The sequence below is a fragment of the Grampus griseus genome (assembly GCF_964374135.1).
Source record: "Grampus griseus genome assembly, chromosome: 16".
Lineage (NCBI taxonomy): Eukaryota > Metazoa > Chordata > Mammalia > Artiodactyla > Delphinidae > Grampus > Grampus griseus.
In genome coordinates, this window is record NC_139010.1 from 60,715,978 (window position 1) to 60,742,819 (window position 26,842).

The window sequence follows — 26,842 nt, forward strand, 5'->3', positions numbered from 1 at the left end:
GTTTAAGACAGACAAATTCTATTCCAAAAGATCTGGAGAAGAGAGAATGAATAGATTTGAAACAAACAAACAAAAAAAGATTAAGCAAGTCTTTTTTTTTTTATGGCATATTTTTTCTTTTGTTTTTTATCTTCTCCAGCCTTGAATTATTTGACACCATTCCTTTTTAAAACTCTGTTTATGAGCAATCTCCCTGGCTTCTATTAGCTACATTGCAATCACTCATTTATAATACCACCTTTCAGAACAGTTAAAATTAGAATTCTGAGCTCCTTAGGGGACTGGTGATATAAAAAGGCTAAGAACAGGCAAAACACATTGTACTACTCCTCCTGGGTTCCTGATTAGATGTCCTCATTATCCTTTCCAATAAAATGCTAAAACAACTGGAATTTATCACATTTGTACATTAAACAATGGTACAGGTTAAGAAAGTTCTTCTCATGCATCATTTACTAGTATAGACATTGTGAAAGAATCTGTTTTCTATAAAATATTTTCAAGGTTCAAAATAAATGTTTTAGGTTTTTCCTCATGTGTCTCTTTCAGAAAAAATCAGTATATATAAATACTGCTTTCTGCAGGCTGAGAGCTTCTACACACTCATTATATTTGAAATTGAATGATTTAAAAAACATAATTTCTATTCGTCTTAAAAGGAGAAAAGCAAAACACAGATGAGAAAGAAAACATTCTAACTAAACTTTATAAACCTAATAGTATAAAAAATAATACTTCTACATTTCCAATGAGCAATTTTCCTCATCAGGAAACAATAACTTCACATGTTGCACCTTGAAATGAAATTACAGAGAAATGGAAAGTTCAGCTCATATTTTCTTCCAGAGAAATAACAAATGGCATCTCAAGCATGGTCTAGGCAAGACAAATGCAAATACAGTACAGCATCACATTAACCCAACTCCTGAGGAGAGGGGATCACAGGATTATTAGCATTTGCTAAATAGGGAAGAGGATATTTATAGATATCAGGGTTCTGCCTGAAAGGTACAAAGTAAGCTGATTTAACAGGCTGGACAAAAGAGCAGAATAAGTCTACTCTATGCTTCTATCCATATATGTCTATAGTTAATGTCAAACGAAGGGAGACAGCCATTAGAAGTTAATTTTATTATGGGGCTGCGTTTTGCAGTATAAATACAAGGAAATGAATTTTTAATGTATTTTTGGTCAACACATCCATTCATTCATTCATTTATATTAAACACCCATAATATGCTCCAAGTACAATGGTGAGCAAAGCAGATATGATCTCTGTGTAGGATGTGTACTCCTATGACATTAAATAGAGGCAACTTAAGAAACAAGAACTTTAGTTAATTGTGCATCGTGCGTTATCAGCATGCATGCACACAAGTTATCTGCACCCTGGTGGACAGAAGTGGTCTGACTCAGCCACAAAACTAAACAAACTTTTCTATAGGCAAATCATGACTAGACATGCTGTTGACTATGGACATTTTATCTGCCTCAAAATCAGCTTAAACTCAACTACCGGCAGAAACATGGTGCACTGACCTAAAATGATACAAACTAGGTCATTCAAAGAAACTAGGGTGTTGGAGAGGGAGAGAGGAATATGTTGGTATATGGAAAATATATGTGACTGGGAGGAGCAGCTAAAATTTAAGTATTAAAGGGCTTCCCTGGTGGCGCAGTGGTTGAGAGTCCGCCTGCCGATGCAGGGGACACGGGTTCGTGCCCCGGTCCGGGAAGATCCCACATTGCCGCGGAGCGGCTGGGCCCGTGAGCCATGGCCACTGAGCCTGCGCGTCCGGAGCCTGTGCTCCGCAGCGGGAGAGGCCACAACAGTGAGAGGCCCGCGTACCGCAAAAAAAAAAGAAAATTAAGTATTAAAATTAGTAAACCAGCTGTCAGGTACATGCACTCCCCATACCTAGCTTAAATGGAACTGACTTCAATTTACTTTTACCTCACCAAAAAAACCTGGTGCTGCCCAGTAAGATGTTATTAATTTCCAGGAATTCGTATAGCTCTGTGTGTGTGTGTGTGTGTGTGTGTGTGTGTGTGTGTGTGTGTGTGTGTGTGTGTGTATGTTTACAGTTCAAGAAATCCACAAGAGAATCCTTTATTCTGTATGCAATGAATGGTCCATTCGAAAAGAAAAAACTTTCTAAGATGTTGCTTTTCCATTTATTGTTCAGAACATCATTTTTATACCTCTGCATTTCTTACTATTCAAAGCCAAGTCATGTGAGGTACAGGGAAGCAGCTGATTGAGTTAAAGTTGGGTCATGTGATTTAAAAACGAGTGGCAGCTGATTGATTTAAATCTTGGTCATATGACCTGAGGAGGGGGTGCTAAAAACTGCTTTTTTATCTCTGGCTCAGAATATCATATTTATAGCTTGGTTTTTCTTATGATTTAGAAAACTTGAGTTGTCTCTCCTTGGAATCAGCAGGAGAAAAATACAGTATTTCAGGTTAATTCTTTCTTCTTCTTTTTTTTTTACCTGCATATTCGTATAGCTTTTTTTTTTTTTTTTTTTGTGGTGCGCGGGCCTCTCACTGTTGTGGCCTCTCCCGTTGAGGAGCACAGGCTCCGGACGCGCAGGCTCAGCGGCCATGGCTCACGGGCCCAGCTGCTCCGCGGCATATGGGATCTTCCCAGACCGGGGCACGAACCCGTGTCCCCTGCATCGGCAAGCGGACTCTCAACCACTGCGCCACCAGGGAAGCCCCTCGTATAGCTTTGATAGGGAGAACCTCACCCAAATTTTGTCTTCTTTCTCCTTATATCTCTACTAAATAGATACAGTGTTTCCTGAGGAACAAAATACGGGCACCTCCTCAGGAAGAGTGGGTTCACACTTCATCAGAGTCCTAATGAAAAGAACATTATGGGCTTTAGAGTTTCATAGACTTTTATTCAGCTTCCCTATGTGTAACCTCCGGCACAGTTCCATCTAGAAAATGGGAACAGTATTTATATCTCAAGAAAAATGCTATGAAGATTAAGTGAGATGATGTATGTAAAGCATGCACACAGGGGCACTCAAAACAGTAGTTGTGTTTATATTTTTCACTGACAATTTTTGACTGGAAAACATAATCTTGGGAACAATCTTCAAATGTTAAACATGCTAGATAACTACCACTAGGTTCATATATACAGAAATTGCTCCATAAATAATTCCTAAATGGAGGACTCATCTATTAAATAACAGTGATCAGTTATGCACAAAAATTACTGTCATCTTAGTATTTCACCAAGGACTTGGTATCCTAAGGCAGGGGTAAGACAACTGAACCTCTAGGGGTTCAGAGAAACCAATAATGGGTTTTTGTTGCACTTCTCCAAATTAAAAAAAGAATAAATATGTATTAGTCATAGCTAAAGGACTAAAAAAATAAATAAACCTGGGACTCACTCTTTACTAGCACAGTTACCATGGGGGCTCATGGGATACCAGATGTGACACACTTAATCACACCACTGACCGTTTAAATTCCATGTTCCACTTACAGTTCTAAGAATAGCTCACACTTTTGGAGACGGAAAAAAAAATGCATTTTGGAAATCAGATCAAGAATCCTAAATAATTTGTCCTAATTTCTTATTGTTCATGGTAGGAAAAAAATAAAAAAGAAAATCTCTCTTGATCACTGAATACAACAGTCGTATACAACAGTGTTGTATACACTGTCAATTTGTTGTATACAGTGTCAATCTGCACCTGGAAACAGGACAGTGGTTAATTTATTGTGACTTGTAATTATAAATTAAACAATCATAAAAATTACACAGTCCACTACATTGATAAACAAACTGGGAAAAGTTAGCCAACTGTTTCTCATTTATGATGCAATCTCTTTCTCTCTTGGTTTAGCATGCCTTTTTCATTTCAATTCTAGTTATTTTCTGTGTAAATATTTATGTTTGTACTCATTTGTTGAGAAAAAGTTAGCCTTTAAATGGACAGCTCATGTATAAACGATTAATAAAAAGCAAACATGTAAAGATCTGTTTAGCCTAAGGTTAACAAAACTGCAATGTAGCAAGTGTTGAAATATGATTGGCAACTTCCGATCAAATAATTCTACTTCTTTAGCGATCTGACAATGTTAAATCAATTGCAAAAATTTTTTCCTATCAAAATGTACTCATTGGATTATCTAACCAAATGTACATGTATGTTTTCCTTGTGAACATCTAGCTTTTTCTTACTTCATAAGTCAACAGAAGTGGTTCAACATTTCTAAAAGTCAAAAAGCGTCTGGAGTTGGGGCAGGGAAGTAACTATAAGCTTGAGTGTTAGCTCTTTGCAGCTGGTAAGCCAACCAACCTGCTCTAAACGCTCCAAAATCAATTTTTTCTTTGACTAGTTCTAAAACCACTCAATTCCATTTTAACACCCTCCAACTAACTGCAGAGAAATCAACAAGGAACAGAGTGTCAAGAATCAAATATGTCACGTATCATAATTTACAATTTGGGAAAGATTTAATCTGGTTCGACAGAGAAAAGGCTTGCCCCAAGTGAATGGCCACCCTCCAGTTTTAATCTGCTCCAAACTGACATTAAGGCCTTTGGTTCTGGTGTGGTCAGATGCCAAGGAAGGTTGCAACAGGTCCGAAGGAAGTACTAAGGACCGGGCAGCAAATCTGCCTACACCGACATGGATTAAGTATTGAACGGGAAACTGGTCATCACCAACAACCAGACCTTGCAGAACCGTCAGCAAATAAATAACTCGGGACTGCAGAAGCGCGCCCGCCACGCAGACACCAAGACGGCGTAAAATCCACTAGGCATCCTTTCCAAGCGGCACCTCTTTGTGTCCTGGGATTTGCACCCTTCCCCCCAGAGGCCCGCACATCGCGAGGAAGAGGAGAGCTAGGCTACCATCTCCCCTGGTACCGCCGGCGCGACCCTCTCCCCGCTTCTGGCCGGGCACTGGCGAACCCCACTTTACTGCGGCACGGGGAGGCCGATTCCCCGGGAAGATCTAAGCCTGCGTGCAGAGGCTGCTCTCCGTAGCTCCTCGGATCCGCCCTCATCTCATCCCCAGAGTAATGATGGAGCCCTGGCTCCGTACCGGGACAACCACGCACCCTTCCACAGCCCCTTCCAGCCCCTTCCCCTAGTTTCGGACCGGTTGCAAGCCCCGCCTTCCTCCCCAGGCCCAGATCTCCCTCCAGGGCCCACACTCGGGGCTCTCCGCCGCCCCCCGAAACCAATCCAGGACCCAGACAGCAGGCTGAGGGTCAATCCATTCCCTCCTGTCTTTAAGCGCAGTGCCCTGCTTTGGGCCTGGGGAAGGGAGGCGGGTGACCGACCAGCTCCGGAGGGACCCAGGCCCCACACTCACCATCCTCCCGCCGAGTCCCTCCTCCTCCTCCTCCTCCTCCTCCTGCCTCCCCCGTTACCAGGGGCAACTCCTGCGGCACCGCCCCCGACGTCCCCTGTACGCACAGCGGAGGAGCAAAGCAGCAGGACGGGGCGGGGTCCAGCTCCTCTTCCCAATGTGCGCAAGCGCGCCAATGTGCCCTCCCACTGCGCAGGCGGGCTGCTGGAGCGGCTGGAGGCTGTGGCAGGCTGGTGAAGACCCAGGGAATGGTGAAAACTCGCCCACGTGGCTGGCGGGGGCCACCCGGCCTGTGATTGGTCCAGAAGGAGAGGCGTGGGGGCGGGGCGAGGGGCGGTTCCCGGGCCGAGGCCAGAAGTGCACCCTGGCCAAGCTGCCAACGCGGGGTGCATCTGGTAGCAGTTGTCTCAGTGCGTTCCTCCCGGGACCAGGTAAGGGGTCTTGGGAGGAGTCCGCCTGCCACATATACCTCCAGTCCCCACATCCCGGAGGGAGCTTGCATTTCTGTCCTGACTCTGCCCAGGAGGGGCTGCAGCGCGGGCTGGGCTTCCACCTGCCGAAGCCACGTGGCAAGAGAAGGGTCTACCTGTGGACCTCTCCTTTACGGCCCCCAGCACCTTCGTGTGCCGGGCTGAGGGGCGGGGGAGTCATGGGTTGCGCACCCATCTCCACACACCTGTGTTAGAATCCGGGCTGGAGGACTCCTGGTGGTGGGAGGCTGCCTGTCGGAAGGCAAGAAGCTGCTTGAGGACTGGCCCTGAGGGCTGGGGTGAGCTGATAGCGGGGATGAAAGACGTTTTGGGAAGGATAGTTTCGTTGATCTACGTTGGACCGGTCGGTGCGCCGTCTGCAGCCCCGGAGGAGGCAAAAAGGGGCCTGCACTTACAGGCAAGAAACAGTGGGAGGGATTCTGGGTGCTACCTCCCACCCCTTCCCCGTGCAGAGGACAGAAAGAAGAGTTATAACATTTGTGCCAGGTCCTATTCCAGACCCTGGAGACACAGCAGGGAGCTAAATCTGCCCCCATGGAAATTACATCCTTCCTGGTGAAATGCTTTTCATACAAGATTCCATTTCATTCTCACAGCCCTAGAAATTGGTTATTTTAAGCAATAAGAGTGGGGACTTGAACCTAGTACTTTCTGACTCTTGAGGAATTATTAAACACCACATTGTATTGTCCATGTTGGAGGAACAGAGTGGCTTATACCTGAGATGTAAATCCAGAAGTTTTTAAGAGCAGATAAAGTGTGGGCATGGATGATACACCTGGAGGTTTACAGATGTGTGTGTGTATGTGCCTCTTACCTACTTCATTGGGTTCTTGTGAGGATTATTATATGTCAAGTACATAGAACATTGCCTGGCACTTAGAAAGTGCTATATGGGGCTTAGTTTTTATTATTTTATTTTTTGGCCGCGAGGAACGTCATACGGGATCTTAGTTCCCTGACCGGGGATCGAACCAGGGATCCCTGCAGTGGAAGCAGGGAGTCTTAACCACTGGACCGCCAGGGAGTTCCCATGGCTTAGCTGTTGTTAATAGCTTCATCCAGGTTTTGGGCTTTGCTGCTTTTATGAACAGCAGCTTTTTCAGCCTAGTTAAGATCATTGGAATGAAGGCAGATTTTCCCTGAATGGTCCTTAGCTTTTTATGCATTCAAGTAAAGTATTTTTAAAAACATCTGCTACCTGCATACCTGCATCAGATGCTTGGAGAGAAAACTCAGTTCAGAACCTTGACTAAGGAGGTGCAAGGTGAATGGTTAATTCAGAGTATGTACTCTTTTCAATCCACCCATCTCTAGCCTGTTGGTTCTTTTGTGAAAGAGGCAAAGCAGACCTCTCTTTCTAAGTTGCCTGGTGTCTAACATCATGGTTGCCTCGGAGTCACATGATTGTACAAAAGTATATACTACCAGGGTCTGCTGGTTTAATTATTAGTCTCATTCTCCAACTTGCTCTAGGCAGCCTTGACACCAGCCCTCGCCATCTCAGTGGTCTTTGTGTCTGAACTTCTTTTATTTATTTTTTTGGGCTGCATTGGGTCTTTGTTGCTGCACGTGGGCTTTCTCTAGTTGTGGCGAGTGGGGGCTACTCTCATTGCAGTGCGCAGGCTTCTCATTGCAGTGGCTTCCCTTGTTACGGAGCACGGGCTCTAGGTGCTCGGGCTTCAGTAGATGTGGCACGTGGGCTCAGTAGTTGTGGCTCGCAGGCTCTAGAGCGCAGGCTCGGTAGTTGTGGTGCACGGGCTTAGCTGCTCCACGGCATGTGGGATCTTCCTGGACCAGGGCTCGAACCCGTGTCCCCTGCATTGGCAGGCGGATTCTTAATCACTGCTCCACCAGGGAAGCCCTGTGTCTGAACTTCTTGAGTCTTTGACTCCCATCTTCCTCTGATGGGAGTACAAGCGATGACATTTTGTTTTTCTCCCTACTTGGGGTTTCAAATGGGAAGATCTTGGGTACTTCCCCCGCACTTGCAAAAGGATACAACAGAAGAGGTTCGGAAGCTTGTTTTCCAGACTCTGATACTGTCTGCCAGAGAAAATCAGCTCTCCCTGGAAGAACAAGCATTACTTCAGGAGAGGTAAGTAGGTTATATCATTTTTTTAAATCTTTTCCCTTCTTCCCTCCCTCTCTTTTTTTTTTTTTTTTTTTTTTTGCGGTACGCGGGCCTCTCACTGTTGTGGCCTCTCCCGTTGCGGAGCACAGGCTCCGGACGCACAGGCTCCGGACGCACAGGCTCAGCGGCCATGGCTTACGGGCCCAGCCGCTCCGCGGCATGTGGGATCTTCCCGGACCGGGGCATGAACCCGTGTCCCCTGCATCGGCAGGCGGACTCTCAACCACTGCACCACCGGGGAAGCCCCCCTCCCTCTCTTTCTTTCTCTTTCTCGAGACAAGCACCCTGTAGTGGATAGAGGACCTATCTAGGTGACCCTAAGCCTTGTAACCTGTGGTCTTTTTTTTTTTTTCACACCGCACCCTCAGCAGTGAAGGGCAGAGTCCTAACCACTGGACCTCTAGGGAATTCCTGTCTAAGCCTTGTAACCTTGGGAAAATATGGCCCTAGCTGTTGTCAATCTTTGGATAAACAGGACTGGATCTATTCACATTTATATCTGCCACAGTGTAGGACCACATGTGCCACAAATGCTCACCATGCTGGCTCAATCCATGTGAACCTTCCTAGGCATCAGTTTCCTCATCTGTAAGCTGAGATCCCTAATGTCTGTGAGCCGTGACGTTCTCTAATCCTGGAAGGAAAGGGAGGTATTGGTTAGTCACCTGTTTGATTTCCACCTCCCCCTGTTCCCTGTAGCAGAACCCTGGATGTAATAGTCACCTTTTTAGGAAGTATTAGATATGGTTCGTGTAGGAAGAGGGATCATAACTGTTGAAGAAAACTTAAGACCAGTAGGACTCAGTATAAGAGGGGTAGACAATTTGCAGCTTCGTGAAAGAAAGCTTCTGTAACCAAGGCAGGTTCTTAGTTTGACAAAAAAAAAAGGGGGGACATCCTTGTTGCCCAGAGAACCCAAGAATAAGTTGGAATGTATTTCAGGCAGGCAGTAAGTGCTTTTAGAGGGCAGATGAGGGCCATAGCGTGAACCTTATAGTCTGTTAGGGGAGGCAAATTTTACGCTGATAACTGTAAATAACAAGAAAGTGACAATTACAAAAACCCAGCTTGCTTCAAAGGAGGACAAGATGCTATGGGAGTATGTGACAGAAGGGCTTGAGTTTGCCCTGAAGGAGTTACGGAACTGCCCCCATTGGGGGCCATTGCGTGGGGGGAAAAGTTGAGACATAGAATTTAGATTTTTTTCCCTGTATGTTTTACATAAGACAGGACTGGGCAGTTCCTATCCTGACCTTGGTAATGAAGGCAAAGGTTCTTGCATGATTTAGCAAATGATTACCCCCTCATGGTAGAAATGCTTCCATTGTGAAAGTCAGAGGACTTTCCAATGTTGGATTGTTGGGTTGAGGGTGGAGAGGGTTGGCTGAGAAGTGTGTGTGTGTGTGTGTGTGTGTGTGTGTTGAGGGGGAGGCATAGCATTTGGGACTGTCTGTATCCGGTGGGAGTGTGGGTCTCTGTAAGCCAAGGCCAACTCCTTTTCCTTTCTGTAGAGTGAAGGGAGGTGAACTCTTTCCCCTCCTCCCACCCCTGGCTTCAGTTGGGACTGGGTGAAATGTCTTTGGTCTTTGGACCAGCCTGCAGGAGCCGAGTCAGTCTGTCCCCAAAGGGCAGAGCCCGGAGCTTTCTCGTGGGCTCTGTGGTGGGGTGGGAGAGGGGGAAGCCGGAGTCCTGGCAGTGGGCTCTTGCTGTGGGCCGTCTGACTTGCCCCGAGAGGTTGCCACTGAGTCACGGAGCCAGGGCCCCCCAGGGGTGCTGCGGAACCACCGCAGTGGGCCTCTCCTCCCTCCTGGGGAAGTGGCTCACCCTGAGCCATCAGCTTGCCGAAGTCTCTCCCACCCTAACAGACAATCTAAAACTTGATTGCCTCTCTCGCTCTGCCTCATCTGTTGGCTTCTCCTGCCTGCCACACCTCTCTGGTTGTTCTTTCTCATCTTTTTGTTGGGTTACCTCTTAAATATAGTGGTTTTTCAGGGTATGTCCTTGGATCGCTGCTCTTCCCAGTCTGTGTGTTCTCCTTGGAAAACTTTATCTTAAACTATCCGCCACCCCCGTGCTGCTCCCTCACTGTTTTACTCCTAACCCAGATCTCCATGCTGGGTTTTAAGCCTAAATATCCAATTGCTGACCAACTGGACCTCTTTTTTAGCAAATACTCGAACTCTTGTGCTAGGCGTTGAGGCAACGGTGGTGAGCAAAATGGACGCAACTCCTGGGTTCAGGGAGCTTATGGCCTAGTGGGGGAAGGTGGGCATTAATGTAAAACCACAGAGTATCATGACAGACTGGCATGGCTCTGGGGGAAAAGTATGGAGCCAAGAGGGCTTATAGCAGAGCAGCGGATCTAGTTGCATGGGAGGGAGGAAGGGGGTCCTTCAGAGGATACTCTGAGGAAAGGAGGTGTGAGCGAAGATATGAAGGACAGGTAGGTGCTTCCTTGCAGGTCACTCAGACTGTCTCTGCAGAGCAAAAGGCTACTATTTTTGGGGGTGGGGGGAGCCCTTGAAATTATTTGCTAATGCACCCGCTTTTAAGGCTGCCGTTTATTCTGAGGTGAACTTCCTTTGCAGCCGTAATAACCCATGGGTCTTTATTGAGGTAGTGGTCTTGGGTGGAAGTGTCCTTTCATTCTACTACTTAGTATAAAACATTTATTTTTTACTAGGTCTGCAGCTTCCATCAGCGATATGTTTCCTTTCCCTAATATGAAACACTGGCTTTGTTTGCTCAAGTCTGTGAGTGCTTTTGGATTTAGATGATTGTATAACTCAAGAAGATAGCTATTTTTTTTTAACATGTTAACCACTGTCATTTTCACTTTATATACTTTGGCACTGAACTATTACAAAAGTTACTTCTGTAATTTAAAAAGACAATGTTTTCAGAATGAGAAAAACAAATGGCCAAAAACATATGAAAAGATGCTTAATCTCATTAAGAATCAAGAAAATACAAATTAGGGACTTCTGGCAGTCCAGTGGTTAAGACTCCACACTCCTACTGCAGGGGGCACAGGTTTGATCCCTGGTTGGGGAACTGAGATCCATTATGCTGCATGGCGCAGCCAAAAAAAAAAAAAATTTTTTTTTAATTAAAAAAAGAAAATACAAATTAAAACAACAATATTGTTTCTCCCCATCAAATTGGCAAACAAAGAAAAGATTTATAATACCCATTTTGGTGAAAGTTTGACTAAAGCAGCATTATCATACACAACTCGTGAAAAATCAGTTTGTATTATAAAGACTTAATTTAAAACACGTATATCCTTTGATCCAGCAATTCCACTTCTAGAAATCAATCCTAAAGATATAGTTGCCATGGGGACGTCCCTGGTGGCTCAGTGGTTAAGAATCCGCCTGCCAATGCAGGGGACATGGGTTCGAGCCTTGGTCCGGGAAGATCTTACATGCCACGGGGCAACTAAGCCCGTGCGCCACAACTACTGAGCCTGTGCTCTAGGGCCTGTGTGCTGCAGCTACCCAGCCCAAGTGCTGCAGCTACTGAAGCCTGCGTGCCTAGAGCCCGTGCTCTGCAACAAGAGAAGCCACTGCAATGAGAAGCCCATGCACCACAACGAAGAGTAGCCCCTGCTTGCTGCAACTGGAGAAAGCCCTCGCACAGCAACGAAGACCCAACACAACCCAAAATAAATTTTATTTAAAAAGACAGCATTAAAAAAAAGATACAGTTGCCATATACACAAAGTGATGTGTGTAAGGGTGCTCACCATAGCAGTGAAAAACTGAAAATAACCCAAATGTCTATCAAATAATGAAATTAAGGCACATGGAATATTATATAATCACTAAAAAGAATGATAGAGTTGTGTATCTCAAATGGAGAATTCTCTAAGATGTTAAACGAAAAAAGTAAGTTGTGTATCTGTGCCAGATAGGTTATTGGTCCTTAGCTCCAAATCTACCCTTCTTTGCCCTGTTTTATGATACTTGGTGTTGTAAACATTTTTCCTTTGCCCTCTGAGATGATTTTAAGCTCTACCAGTAGAGGGCGCCAGAGGAACACTGATGAGGAAGGGGTAGTCTTCCAGGTGTCTGGGTGCTTGCCTATTATCAAGTTTCAACAGCACCCCACCAGGCAGCTTCCCAGTGAGTTTCAGCAGCACCCGTGTGGGTGTCTTCCCATTGAGTTCCCTCAGCATCCCTGTGAGCAGCTTCCCAGAATCTCAGTGGCTTCCTGGTGAATTTCGTCAGTCCTCCAACTCAGCATTCCAGCACATCCAGTTTCCTGCCTGCCAGCCCTTCAGTGGGCAGCAAACTTTGAAGAGGGCAGCTTTTTAAATCTTGCTCAAGCTGTGCCTGCGAACTTGTAATTCAATATATGTGGAAAATCCTCAGGTGATTTTTTTTTTTTCAAGAAAAAAAAGACAAATGACATAGTAGTAGGAGATATAGCAGTAAATCTGAAAATTATTCCTTAAAAAAAAAAAAAGGATGAGCAGGTGTTATTTAGTGAAGAGGGGAAGGAATAGCACCCTGGACTAGTATTTACAAAGGGACTGAGACAGATGGCAGCCTCTTGTGTTTGAGAAAGTCTCATAGCACTTGAAACTCAACACAAGGAAAGTCAAACTCACTGTTTTCTCCCTTAAAGCCTATTTTTCTATATTCTGTCTCAGCACGTTATTGCCCCAGTCAGAAACCCTGGTATCACTCTAGGTATTTGTGATGGGTCAACTGGGCTAGGCCAGAGAAACTCCCCAGGACCCCCTCTCTGCTATATTTCCAGTTGGATGGGCCTCTGAGGGAGAAGCAGCCAATTTGTAACAAACACACACTTTCTTTTAGTTATTAGACCAAACACTGATTTAGGTACTGTGGTGAAGGGATTTGGCAAATGTAATTAAAATCCCTAAGTGGTTGGCTTTGAGTTAATCTAAAGGGAGATTATCCTGGGTGGCCTGACCTAATCAGATGGAATCCCTTTAAATCTGGGGGGCTTCCCTGGTGGTGCAGTGGTTGGCAGTCCGCCTGCCGATGCAGGGGACACAGGTTCGTGTCCCGGTCCGGGAAGATCCCACATGCCGCGGAGCGGCTGGGCCCGTGAGCCATGGCCGCTGAACCTGCGCGTCCGGAGCCTGTGCTCCGCAACGGGAGAGGCCACAACAGTGAGAGGCCCACGTACCGCAAAAAAAAAAAAAAAAAAAAAGGGCTGGGCCCCCGCCACCCTGAGGTTAGAGATTCCAGGAGGGAGGTAGGTGGGTAGATAGATTGATGGGTAGATGGATAGATAGAAAATCTCCTATTGGTTCTGTTTCTGTGGTTGAGCCCTGACTGATAGAATATTCCTCCTATACCCTATCACTTAGCAAATCTTCAGATTCTGCTGCTTTAAAAGCTTCTCTTCTTTTGATCCTCCTCCCAGTTCTGGTGCATCTGGGTTCATTTGAGCCCCACTTCTTGCGTGGATTGTTAGGGGTTCGCTTCCAGCTGGTATCTGCATCCTGTGAGGTCCTGCCATACCCTATTTACTTTCATATGATTTCCCAGATTGTTCTTTCTTCTTTTTTAGTAAATTTATTTATTTATTTTTGGCTTCATTGGGTCTTCATTGCTGTGCGCGGGCTTTCTCTAGTTGTGGCGAACGGGGGCTACTCTTTGCTGTGGTGCGCGGACTTCTCGTTGCTGTGGCTTCTCTTGTTGAGGAGCACAGGCTCTAGGCGCGTGGGCTTCAGTAGTTGTGGCACACAGGCTCAGCACTTGTGGCTTGTGGGCTCTAGAGCGCAGGCTCAGTAGTTGTGGCACACGGGCTTAGCTGCTCCGCGGCATGTGGGTTCTTCCCGGACCAGGGCTTGAACCCATGTCCCCTGCATTGGCAGGTGGATTCTTAACCACTGCACCACCAGGGAAGTCCCCAGATTGTTCTTTCTAAACTACACATCTCACCTTGTCACTCTTATTGAAATCTTTTAATGGCTTCCTGAAATTTTCAGGCAAAAGTTCAAAAGCCATAGCTTTTTTTTTTTTTTTTTTCGGTACGCGGGCCTCTCACTGTTGTGGCCTCTCCTGTTGTGGAGCACAGGCTCCAGACGCGCAGGCTCCGGATGCGCAGGCTCAGCGGCCATGGCTCATGGGCCCAGCCGCTCCACGGCATGTGGGATCTTCCCGGACCGGGGCACGAACCCGTGTCCCCTGCATCGGCAGGCAGACTCTCAACCACTGCACCACCAGGGAAGCCCTGGCTTCTTTTCTGATTTTCTGCAGTTTGAATATAATATGCCTGGGTGCAGATTTTCTGATAGTTGTCCTGCTTGTTGTTCTCTGAGCCTCCTGGGTCTCTAGTTTCGTTTCTGTCATTAATTTTGGAAAATTCTCAGTCATTATCACTTCAAATATTTCTTCTGTTCCTTTTCCTCCTCTCCTTCTGGTATTCCTCTTATACGTATGTTGCAACTTATGTAATTGTCCCAAGGTTCTTGGATATTCTATTCTGTTTTTTTATAAATTCTTTTTTTCTCTTTACTTTTCAGTTTGGGAATTTTCTTTTCTTTTTTTAAATATTTATGTATGTATTTATTTATTTGGTTGCGCTAGGTCTTAGTTGCGGCTCGTGGGCTCCTTAGTTGTGGCTTACGGGCTCCCTAGTTGTGGCATGCATGTGGGATCTAGTTCCCTGACCAGGGATCGAACCTGGGCCCCCTGCATTGGGAGCGCAGGGCTCTATCCACTGTGCCACCAGGGAAGTCTTGGGAATTTTCTGTTGACACATATTCAGGCTCACTGATTCTTTCCCTGGCCATGTCAAGCGAACTGATGAGCCCATCAAAGGCACTTTCATTTCTGTTACAGTATTTTTAGTTTCTAACATTTCCTTTTGGTTCTTTCTTAGAGTGTCCATCTCTCTGCTTCCATCATCTGTCTGTTCATTCATGTTGCCCACTTTCCCATTGGAGTCCTCAGCAGATTAATCATAGTTATTTAAAATTCCTGGTTTGATAATTCCAAAGTCTCTGTCATCTGGTTCTGATGCTTGCTTGCTCTGTCTCTTCACACGGTGGGGTTTTGTTTGTTTGTTTTGTTTTGTTTATTTGCCTTTTAGGATGCCTTGTCCTTTTTTGTTGAAAGCCAGATGTGTGTGAGGTTTTACTTTTTTCTGGCAAGGAGTTAGGTTGTGATTACTGTTTGCTAAAGCTGTAGGGGTCAAAAGTTAAATTTCCTCTGGTGTCCTTGTTTTTGTCTCTCCTGTTGTCTTTGGGTTTCTAGACACCTCTTCTTAAATAAGGTCTGAGACTCGAGGTTCCTTCTGTTGTTAGTTCTCCCTGTTATTATACGGGAGCCCTATACCACCGACAGTGTGAGGGGAGGGGGAGTGTTCTATAGTCCTGTGATTAGGTGCCCCTGGACCTTCACAAGTCCTTCTCAGGTTCCCCTTACTCCCTTTAGGTGAGATAGGAAAGCTAGAAGGGGTGGAGTTGGGTGTTTCTCTTCCCCCAAGTCAGTTAGGTTCTGGTGAGACCCAAGGTAGTTAGGCTCTGGTGAAACAGGCTAGGCTCCTTTGAGGGCAGGCCTTGTTAAAAATCGCAGAGGCCTCTGGGTCTACTTCAGAATGGCCACTTTTCCCATCTCCCTGCCCGAAGCACTAAGGAATTTTTCTCTGATCTTCAGCCTGAGAACCTGGTGGGCTCCTGGAGGTAAAACTCACAAAAGTGTGTCTCCCCACACCGCCACCAAAGATTGAATCTCCCTGGAATTTTTAACTCTCAAGCTTGTCCACACTGAACTTCCAGCAATTTGTCAATCACAGTTTAACTTTCCTATGGTACTTGCCCCAAGGGGTGGGCTTCTGTTCCCACTGAGCTGTGATTCTCTGTACCTGCCTGTCTCTCCAAGTTCAGGGGCAGTTGTTTGCCCTGTGACCTCAGTTCCCTGATGGTTCTAAGAAGAGCTGTGGGTTTTCAGTTTGTTCAGCTTCTTTTTGTTGTGAGGACAGGAGTGACCATTTCCAAGCTCCTCACGTGTCAGACCCGCCTTAGTTTTTCAAGTCATGGATTCCAGAACCTCATTATAGGCAGGGGTTCTGAAGTTAGTCAGGCTGAATTAAAATCCTGGCTCTGTTATTGGCAAGTGCTTGTGTGACTTGGCAAAGTTACTTACCTGTGCCTTGGTTTTCTCATCTATAAAATGGCATTAAACGTAAGAGTATCTCTATCTTATAGGGTTACGGTGAAGATGAATTCAGAAAATGCATGTCAGGCACCAAGCAGAGTGTGTAGCATCAAGTAGGAGCTCAGTAAGTGTTAGTGTTGTCACCGTCGTCATCAGGTCCCCATGTGCACTGTGTGCTTTAAACACTGCCTCTTCTTGTCTGGGGTACCTCTCCTCCATCCATCTGACTTTCATGCATCCTTCAAAACATTGTTTATTTCTTGTTCTCACAAAGCATGTTCAGAATCCCTCATCCGTTTTAGATAAGGTGATCTTATAATTTATCATCCAGACTGAGACACTTTTGAGGTCGAGGGGGTGCTTTTAATAATTACCACAGGACAACAAGCCCCGGCAAACCAGGAGATGCAGAGTCACCTCGGTTTTAGTACCTCTTCTCTGGCTTTCTGCTGCTCCCCGTGTCCATCAGCAGCATTGTCACACTACTGTCCTTGTTGACTGACTTGTCTCTCTCCTGTTCTGCAACGCCTTGAGGGCGACAACCATGGCCCGGGATCTCTCATAGGGCCGGCATGCACCCTCCCCGCCCCCCCCCCCACACACTGAATTGAAGGTGATCATGCCATTGTCCTCTCCATCTTTATCAGGGATTGTTTCTACTTTCAGTGTGATCCCATGCCTCTTCCTCCTTCAGATAGATCTGGCCTACCTTCTGGGGCTTCACTCACATTCCACCTCTTCTGGGAAGCCCCCCTTGATTTTTGTGTCCCCCCTTCTCAGCTTCCTCTCATCTCCCGTGCTTATTGTTGCTGTATGTATTATCTGTTGTTCCACAGGTGGGCTCTTGCTCCCCAGTCAGACTCAGCTCCCCAAGGACAGGCACTGTACTGTCCCTTTCCCCAGCCTCGCCCACAGCACGATCAAGCACCAGGCTGGCCACCAGCAGGCACTCAGGAAACACATGTTGGTGCCCAGTTGCTCAGACTGGTGACCATTCACTGGACCCTTCCTGAGCTGAGTCAGATGACGCTAGCGGCTGGTGAGAGCCGTCAGTCTACCATAGCGGGAGGTGCTAAGGGCCTCCAGGGCAGGCTTTGAGGGCAATCTTCATTTTTCCTCTGTTCCTGAAGTCCACAGTTTTGTGTGTGAGCAGGATGGAGGCTGACCTGTCTGGCTTTAATATCGATGCCCCCCGTTGGGACCAGTGCACTTTCCTAGGGCGGGTGAAGCATTTCTTCAATGTCACGGACCCCCGCACCGTCCTGGTACCAGAGTGGGAGCTGGACTGGGCCAAAGTGATGGTGGAGAAGAGCAGGTGAGCGGTTAGGGGAGTGGGCTGGGGGCACTGGGGCGACGTTGGTGGGTGCCCTAGGGACGAGGTGGAAACGGAAGACGAGGGGCCAGGGGTCAGGAGGTAACACCGCCTGTGGTCCTTGGTGGCAGGATGGGGACTGTGCCCCCAGGCACGCGAGTGGAGCAGCTGCTCTACGCCAAGAAGCTGTACGACTCGGCCTTCCACCCTGACACCGGGGACAAGATGAACGTCATTGGGCGGATGTCCTTCCAGGTCCCCGGGGGCATGATCATCACGGGCTTCATGCTCCAGTTCTACAGGTGCGACCCGGGAGCAAGGCAGCGCCAGGTGCAGCCGCATGGACCTGTTAGGCAGGGAGCCACAGTAGGGTGATAGTAATAGCCGTCTTTATGGATCCCTGACCAGCTGCCAGGCACTGTGTTAAATTCTTTGCATGTTATCACCTCATTTAATCTCAACAACCCTACCGAGAGGTACTATTTTCATCTCCATTTTATAGATGAAGAACTGAGGTTCTGGAGAGGTTATATGACCAAGTTCACACAGCCAGGAAGTAGTGGTGCCTGGCTGTATAAACTGAGGCAGGCCTCTCAAGAGTGCTCAACGGATGAGCTATTCTAATTCCCTCTTTAAAAAGTACTTATTCAACAATGAATTTAATGTATTTTTATAATGTAATATCCAAGTAAAAATATTGGGATACCCTTTCAGCCCAGTTGGGGAGAGAAACTTTCTCTGTTGTTCCCCCTTTGTCTCTTCCCTCTCCCCCCTCTCTCCCCCACGCATTCAGTTACCCAGTTGTTGAGCCAGGCCTTGGGCCAGGTGTGGGGAGTATAAAGACTAGTCCCTCCCTTCAAGGGGTGCCCAATTTTGTTGAGACCAAGAAGTAAATAGTTACCACCCAGCTTGCCAAGTGGTAGGTTAGGGGTAGAAATATGGGGTGGTGGGAGCGGAGAGCATAGAATGACTAACTGTGTCTCAGGAAGGGCAGGGGAAGGGTTGGCAAGGTTCCAAGGAAGAAGAGATCTCTCCACAGAGCAGGATTCAGCCATGTATGGAAAGGTTAGGGGGTGTGGATGCTCCAGTCAGAGGGACAGCCTGTGCAAAACAGCCCAGCTGCAGGAAGCAGCATGGGAACAGCTTGGGGAGCGGCAGGTAACGTGGTTTGACTGGTGTGCCCCAAACCCTCTTTCCATCCTCCTCTCTGCCTCTCCGGGCCCCCCTCCTGGTAGGACGATACCGGCAGTGATCTTCTGGCAGTGGGTGAACCAGTCCTTCAATGCCTTAGTCAACTACACCAACAGGAATGCAGCTTCCCCCACGTCGGTCAGGTAGGAGACCTGAACCCCAGGCCATCCATGTGGGCCTGGAGCAGGTGGCTGTCCTCTTGCCTCCAGGGGAACAGCCCTTCTAAAAGGTTCCAGGGCCGTCAGTCCTCCCTGGGTGGGACCTGCCCTGGGCAAGTGACCAGGTCTCCCTTTTCAGGGTTTGGAAGTATTAGGCTGACTAGGAGAGTATCTTTTTTCTAGACCAATTCAACATTCATTCATTCACTCATTCATTCATTCATTCTACAAATATTTCTTGAGTGTGTATTAGGTGCTGGGCATGGTTCTAGGTGCCAGGGATACATTTGAGTAAGACATGTGTGCTCTCTAGAGTTGAAGGTCTTTTTTTTTTTTTTTTTTTTTTTGCGGTACGTGGACCTCTCACTGTTGTGGCCTCTCCCGCTGCGGGACGCGCAGGCTCAGCGGCCGTGGCTCACGGCCCCAGCCGCTCCACGGCATGTGGGATCTTCCCAGACTGGGGCACGAACCTGTGTCCCCTGCATCAGCAGGCGGACTCTCAACCACTGCGCCACCAGGGAAGCCCTAGAGTTGAAGGTCTTTTAAGAAAACAAGCATAGGGACTTCCGTAGTGGTCCAGTGGTTAAGACTCCATGCTCTCAATGCAGGGGGCACAGGTTTGATCCCTGGTCAGGGAACTAAGATCCCGAATCCCACATGCCACATGGCGCAGCGAAAAAAAAAAAAAGGAAAACAAGCGTAATAATGTCAGACTGTGATTGCTGCCATTAAGGAAATAAATAGATAACAAGACAGAGAACAGCAGAGGGGCATCTGTGTAGATAGACTGTTCAGGGAAGTCCTTTCCGCAGAGCTGGCATTTCAGCTGAGTTTTGAAAGATAAGGATTTAGCCATGCAAGAGCCCAGGGAAGAATTCCCGGGATAGGGAGCAGCAACATGCAAAGGTGCTGAGCAGGAAGGCATTTGGTGTGTTTAAAGTACTGAAAGGAGGCCAAGGGGACTGGAGCAACTGAGTGAGTTGGGGGGAGATCACAAGGTGATGCTGGGGACAGATCACATGAGCTTCTCAGGCATGAAGCCACATTTCTAGCCTTTATCACTCAAGCCATCGTCCTGCCCTCAGCCAGCTAGGGTCCCCGCTCCCAAACATCTTCTCTCCTCCACTAGGCAGATGGCCGTTTCCTACGTCACTGCCACAACCGCTGCGGTGGCCACTGCTGTGGGCATGAACACGTTGACAAAGGTACCGTCTGGGGTTGCTGTGGGCATGGTGGCCACTAGGCGGCAGCAAAGTCCTAGGGAAAACTTTTTTTTACCAGGCAGGGGCCGTTTCCGGTCTGGATGAGTTGGGTTTGGCCAGAGCCCAGCCAAGTAGTGGGAAATTCAGCAGGGCTGCGCCCATTTGGTCTTTCTCGGGCCTTTGAGGGAGTTTGGGTTCCCCGACTGAGTGTCAGGATGCGTGGCAGTAGCGAGGGCTGATTTCTTGCTCTATCTTCCTGAAGCCCCTTCCACCCCCATCTCCAGGGAGCCTGACCTACTCCCATTGTTCTCTTCTCCCACAGAGAGCCCCGCCCCTGGTGGGCCGCTGGGTGCCCTTTGCCGCTGTGGCTGCGGCTAACTGTGTCAACATCCCAATGATGCGACAGCAGTGAGTACAGGGATCCCTTTTCCTCCCTACAGACCGTGAGGCTAGCAGGGGAAAGGCAAGAAACCAAGGCAGTGGGGGGGCTCGTTGGGGCTGAGGTGGGTGTGGGGAGGGCAGCCGAACTGCGCTTCTGAAAGTTCCCTGAGGACTGGCGGCTCCAACAGTGATGGCTGCAGGAGTGGCGGGTGACTTAGGTTTCATCTGTGATGTGTGTTGTGGGTGATGGGGAGCAGGGGTGGGGCATTAGCGAGGACCTGTGGGGTTTGGCACCAGCTCATGTCCTTTCAACTGCAACTGTCTTTAAGTTGTGGACTTGGCCTACTTCTAAAGCCCTGGGGATGTCTTACAGAATGAAACGCAGCAGAGCGAGATGTCCAAAGATATAACAGAACCAAGAAGCTTTGAGGAAGCCAGAGGGGCAGATAGATGTTTTCCAGGCACCAGGCTGTAAGCGTCACAGCAGGAAAGGTGAAAGGAGAAACCAGCTGTGTCTCACAGCTCTTGTTTCTTGACTAGAGAAAGTATAGATGTTCCTCTGTTATAAAATTTAATGATGTAGTAGAGGTAAAGCGCCCCAAATAGCGCCTGGACTGTAAGAAAATGCTGCATTAAGCGTTAGCTACTGCTGCCCCCGTTTCCATCAGTGCCTTCCTCGTCATCACCAGTATCTATAAGGCACATTTTCTTGGGATTAGTAGCAAATGGAAAGTGATCACAACTGCCCTTGCAGAAAGAGCACACCACAGAGTAGTCCCGCATGCACACTGCTCGCCTCCTCTTTCCTGCCCCCCCCCATCCAGTTGCTCCTTCCAGCGAATGAATGAGTCCCCACCACCCACCTGGTCTTGGATACAGTGCTGTCAGGCACTGGCCTGAGACCAACAGCTCCTGTTTGGGAGCAGTCACTGTGTCAGGCACTGGACTTAGCACTTTGCAGGCATTATCTTGTTTAATCCTCACCAGGTCCCATGAAGTGGGTGCCATGATTATCCCCATTTTGCAGATGCGGATAACTGTGTCTTTAGAAGGATTAGGGAACTTGCTCAAGTTCATACACTTGCTCTGCAGTTTCCGGATTCAGCCTAGGCCATTGGGGCCCAGTGCTAGCTCTCTGAGCCTCTGCCCTAGGTCACGGCTGGATACCACTCTCTGGAGTGGGGAAGGGCGCTCCAAGGGCCAGCTGCAGGAGGTGGCTTTCTAGAGCTTGAGTGCCCTGGCCTTGGTCCCCTGGTGTGTCACATCGCTGGCAGGCTTCCAGCACCCCTTTCCCATATCCAGCACCTCTTGTCTGTGTTTAGGGAACTCATCCAGGGCATCTGCGTGAAGGACAGGAACCACAATGAGATTGGCCATTCCCGGGTGAGCAGAGGCCTGCCTTTGGGGTGGGAGGAGGGAGTTCCCTCTCAGACCCTGTCCTGTTCTTCGTGGTCAGAGCAGACCTGGGCTCTACTATAGGGCTGAGAAAACTTCTCCCTGACTCCATCCTCCTTCCCCATCGATTTTCCCTCCATATCTCTGTTCATGTCTTTTCTCCATCGTTTCTGGTCCTGAAGCCATAAAAATGTGGCTGGGTGGGAGAAGATCAGGTGAGGTCACTCAACCCCTGACAGATCCATCCCTTCCTCTTTACCAGCTCAGACTTGGCCTTGACCCTGACCCTGACCCAGCCCTCTGGTGCAGCCTGTGGATACTGGATAAGCTCATTCCTGACAACTTACTCTTTTCTGCCCTCAGAGAGCTGCGGCCATAGGCATCACCCAAGTGGTTATTTCTCGGATCACCATGGCAGCCCCTGGCATGAGTAAGATGGGGAAGCCCTCCCATCCTGGGGGACCCTGGAACAAGTGATGGAGACCTTATCCACACTTCGGGTGGGGGGTGGGACCTCAGCCTTTGTAGACATGCTTCTCAAACTGGTTTGCTTGAGTGCCAAGAGCCATGGGAGAGCCACACTGTAATTCCTGGAATGTCAGTTAATCAGAGATTTGGTGGAGAAAGTTATTTTCATTTAACAAATATTCCTTAAGTTCCTTCAATGTGCTGGACACAGTGTGGGGTGCTGGGGAGATAGTGGTAGAGAAAAATAAGTCCCCTTCCCTGGTTTTGCTGTCAGCAGGTGCATGTTACAGAGCAGGATACAAAACTTGCTTCAAAGATAGTTTTGAGAAGGGTGCTCTGGGCCTGCGGTACTTGTCCTCCTGTTGTTATAGGTGTGCAGGTTGAGGAGTTTGGGAAGCACCTTCTGTCAGGACTTGGGGGAGGGGTGGGGCGTGGCCATGCCTACAGTCTTCCATTCTTCTCCCAAATGAAAAGTATTTTCTGGAACTTCTTGGGAAGGAGGGAGAACCAGTCTGTGATCCGACTTCGGAAAGGGATCTGGGGGGGAGTCTCACAGCCTTTCCCCTGGTTTCTTCCAGTCCTGCTGCCGGTCGTCATGGAAAGGCTGGAGAAACTGCGCTGCATGAAGGTGAGCAGATTCTCCTTTGCATCTTCCCTGCCCAGAACACATACGTGCTGGGGGCTCCTGACCGTCTTACCCTTCCCTCTTGCTCCCACCCTGCACCTCATTCAAGTAGGGCCCATCCCGGTGCCTGCTGGCTGCCCAGTTCTCGGCCTTGTCTGCCGAGAGCAAGGAGAGCCCCCTCCCCACCCTGCAGAGCCAGGGTTTCCCGCCTGCGGGTTTCTAGCTGGGTGACCAGCGTGGGTTTCACCTCGAAGTGTGTAAGTCCCACGTGGGTCTCTCTTTTGTCTGTTTCTGTGCAGAGAATCCGGGTGCTGCATGCCCCATTGCAGGTTCTGCTGTCCGGGTGTTTGTGAGTTATCATATTTTCTCGGTTTGGGGTTCTGTGGTGGGGTGCCCAAGATCTGCCTTCTTGTGTCACCCATGTTGGAAAACATGTACTCCTTTACCTGACTTCAAAAGCGCCCGGACTTTCACGCCTATGGCCCCTCTGGTGCGCTCTCACCCCTTCTTTCTGAGGGCGCCAGGCTGGCACTGTGCACACACTGGAGTGGAAAGTGGAACCCTTGGGGGTCCTTCTGTCCCAGGGTCTCCCCTCTGACCTTAGGTCTTCAGTAGTTTTAGAGAAGAGACAAAAATGATGAGATCATCCCACCACAAAAACGAAATGAATTATGTGATGTGATAGAGGGGTTAGCTCACGCCGGTGGTAAACTTACACAGTGTTACATGTCAGTTATATCTCAATACATCCAAAAAGATGAGCCATCGAAAATGACAGCACAGCCTGGGCCCGTCAAGTGTCCCAGCCTCGCACGGGAGGGAAGCACCATGAGTCCTGGCAGCGTTCTTAGGTGCCTGCCCTTGACCGGACATGTCCCAGCATTACTCATGCTTTGTGAGGCCACGAGGCTAATGACAGCAACCAAAGCTAACATGCATTGGATGTTTTCTGTGTGCCGCCACTGTGTTGATGTTTCACGTCTATATTTCCGCCTATTCCCTCGGCCCTCGAGGTGTACATACTGTCATCATCTCCTTTCCCAGATGAAGAAACTTGCCCACGCGTCTCTAGCTGGTAATTGCTGGCGCTGCAGTTGGATCCTTAGCAGGTCTAACATTATGCCAGGCTGTCTTCTGCTAACTGATTTCCCACTGAGGGCGCAGTTACCATGGGCTGGATGTGTCACACATGTTATCTCATTTAATCCTCACAGTAACCGTGCAGAGTAAGTACCCCTCTGCCGTCTCAGAGGGAACTTGCCCAAGATTGCACAGCTAGGAAGTGGCAGAGCTGGGACACGAACCTAGGTCTGTTAGATTCCCAAATCCTGTAAAACATGGTCCTGGATCCGCATCCTCTGAGAACTTGTGAGAAATAAAGACTCTCAAGCCCTTTCCCAGACCTACTGAATTAGCATCACATTTGAACAAACTCCTCGAGTTCCTTGCATGCCCAGTGAAGTTTGAGAAGCTCTGCCCTCACTGTTCTCCAGCAGCTCGGGCATTCAGTGAGTACAGGAGCAGGACCCTGCGTTCACGCCCCTCGCTGCTTTCCCTATACGTCAGGGATTGCCTGTGGTCATTAGGGCTGCTGCCCACACTCCCTGGTGACTCCATTACCTTCTTCATCTGCTTGAGTGATGGGTGGGTGGGGTGTGAGGGGGAGTGTAGGGGGGGCTGATTCTGTCCTGTGCTAGAGTGAGTCTCCAGGCACCAAGAGACCAGGAGAAGGGTTGGAGGGAGAGGAGCTTTGGCGCCGGCTCCTCCTGCCTTTGAGGGGCTCAGTGATGGGGTGTGGGTGGCTCTGTGAGATGCCAGATACCCCCTAATGCTTTGGTTTCTCCTTTCTTCCAGCCTCATCTTCATGGTGCCAGTGGCATGTGGGCTGTTCCCGCAGAAATGGTATCAGCTGTTCATTCCTCACTTGGTTTTACTGAGCACCCTGTCCCTGGTCTCCCTGACCTGCCTGGTGTCCCGAAGGAGAGAGGGAGGGGCAGGCAGGGAGGCATCTGTCCAAGGACAAGTACCTGTCAGTCTAAACCCTGGGCCTCTTGACCCCAGGTGAATGGTAAACTGAAACAGAGCTCCAAGGGGCAGAGGGATGAGTTGCTCACTTCCAGTGGAGCAAAGGCTGCCTTGGAGAGAAGGTGGGGGAACAATAAGAGACTTTCTGTCCCTGCTGGTTGAGTTACTAGATCCATCTCCCTGGCTGGATCTGGTCTTTGAAATTGAACAAGAGGGTAGGTACTCACTCTGGCTAATGTTTGCCAGAGGGTGGACGGCTTCGACCTCTCCGCTTCCCTTGCATGTCCTGGGGGGTGGGTGCAGAGAGCAGAGGAGGTGGGTGAGGAGAGATGACGGCAAAGGGAAGGTAAGCATCAGACTGGGGTGGTGGGGGTGAGCGGAGTACTAGCTCCAGGAGACCAGGCATAGCTTGAATAGATACGGAGAAGATGCCCGTTTCCCTTTCCCTAGTACTCTCAGCTCCGTAGTCACCTGCTACACATCTCCTGTGTTCTGAGCACCGAGCTTGTAATCTTGAAGAAGACGGAAGTTTAGCACCAGGGAGATGAAGTCAGGGCTCAATAGAAGTAAAAGCAACATACTGTAGTGTACGGAGGTCATTAATAATTCTGATGGAAAATGGGCAAGGGCTTCTTAGAGGCGGCATCTGAGTTGGATTTTATCTGAGGGTAATTTGCTGCTCGTCCAGGTGGCACACTTATAAGCCCCTTCTCTCTTCTCAGTGAATTGCCAGTTTCCTATCTGGAACCAGAGCTCCAAGACACTATCAAGGCCAAGTATGGAGAACCTGTGCCTTATGTCTACTTCAATAAGGGTCTCTAAATGCCCCACCCCAGCAAGGACCAGTCCATACCCATATTTACCAGCTCCTCCTTAGCCACTGTGGATTCCCGTGCCTCATTCCTCTTTGCCAACAGGGCCTGTAGGCCAGGGTGGATTTGGGGGGACGAGGGTGGGTGTGGGAGGATGCCTCATGCTTCTACCCAGGCACCTGGGTTTATTGGACTCCAGGGGATAAACGTGAACAAGGGGAGAGAGGCCAAGTCTTCTCTCTGCTCTCCCCTAACCCCTGTCCCCTGGAGACCAGGAGCTGAGACCCCCTCAGGGAGAAGGTGCTGAGACCTGGGGGTGACACTCATGCAAACCGTTTGCAAAAGTTAGGAAACCTTTAGGATTCTGGTTCCAGCCAGGATTGAGGAAGGGCCCCTCTTCTCTTCCTCCTCATCGGCTCTCAGGCAAGGGAACCTTTCACCTGTGTAGTTCTGGCTCCTTTGGGAAGCGGGAGGGAAGAGGCCGGGTCACCTTGGGGCTCCTCTTTGCTCTTCCCCACTCTCCTCCCCAGGGCCCCCTGGTCAGAAAGGTTCTCTGGGAGTCTTGCTAAACTTGGGTTTATCAGGCACCCAGGAGTTTTAGTGCAAAAAAAAAAAAAGGACATTGTGTGAGGCAGCAGAGTTTTGTGGTGCTTCAAGCCCTACCTGTTGACACTGGCTTTGTTCTTCTGCCCCTAAAATCATATCCGATTCTATTTCTCTGGGTCTAAAAGATAAATCCACTGACCGAGTAAAAAGGATGTAGGTAGGCATTAACTGCACATGTTAGTGGGTATAATTTCCTGGCTACCTCCCTTCCTCAGCCCGTTGGGTTAAACACCAAAGAAAGACTGGTGTGTACTGAATAGGAAAGGGAAGTTTTATTTGGATGCCTCTGAGAGGAAATCAACCAGGACCAAAGAGCCTTAAAGGACACACAGCAAAGCGCAGCCGCTCGCCCTTCCCAGCCTGGCTGCTCTAGGTGATTTCTCAGGCCCTTGGGGGAGAGGGGGCTGTTGTGGCTGACCTGGGGCCATGTCTGTATGAGTTTTGTGTAGTAGAATTTACTGACCGATCAAAGGATATCACTGTGAATCGAATGCATTTCTTGAAAGAACACAGCGAACTGTCTGCACACTGAGTTAATAAAGCCTGG

The 26,842-nt window shown here is 48.5% G+C and overlaps 2 protein-coding genes across 6 annotated transcripts in view; one reads left to right on the forward strand and one right to left on the reverse strand.

Moving 5' to 3' along the window:
- ARL3 (ARF like GTPase 3) overlaps window positions 1-5,502 on the reverse strand; it is a 32,419-nt gene extending 26,917 nt beyond the window's left edge. Inside the window, exon 1 of the mRNA XM_082673571.1 lies at window positions 5,355-5,502. Within this exon, the coding sequence (XP_082529697.1) occupies window positions 5,355-5,357 (3 nt within the window). The 5' untranslated portion in view covers window positions 5,358-5,502. The remainder of the gene's footprint in view (window positions 1-5,354) is intronic.
- Window positions 5,503-5,714: 212 nt separating this feature from the next.
- SFXN2 (sideroflexin 2) lies at window positions 5,715-26,842 on the forward strand. 5 transcript variants are annotated; one of them, XM_082673644.1, is made up of 13 exons: window positions 5,715-5,782; window positions 7,809-7,940; window positions 17,274-17,435; window positions 17,564-17,734; window positions 18,668-18,766; window positions 19,911-19,986; window positions 20,306-20,391; window positions 21,687-21,747; window positions 22,123-22,189; window positions 22,806-22,855; window positions 23,152-23,201; window positions 24,707-24,754; window positions 25,600-26,842. In XM_082673644.1, exons 3-13 carry the CDS (start codon window positions 17,275-17,277, stop codon window positions 25,697-25,699), a joined length of 969 nt encoding a protein of 322 aa, XP_082529770.1. In that variant the 5' UTR covers window positions 5,715-5,782; window positions 7,809-7,940; window position 17,274; the 3' UTR covers window positions 25,700-26,842. The 5 variants fall into 5 exon arrangements, with proteins under 5 accessions (XP_082529770.1, XP_082529774.1, XP_082529771.1 ...); XM_082673648.1 differs by having other exon boundaries at window positions 17,339-17,435; XM_082673645.1 differs by having other exon boundaries at window positions 5,721-5,782; window positions 17,251-17,435.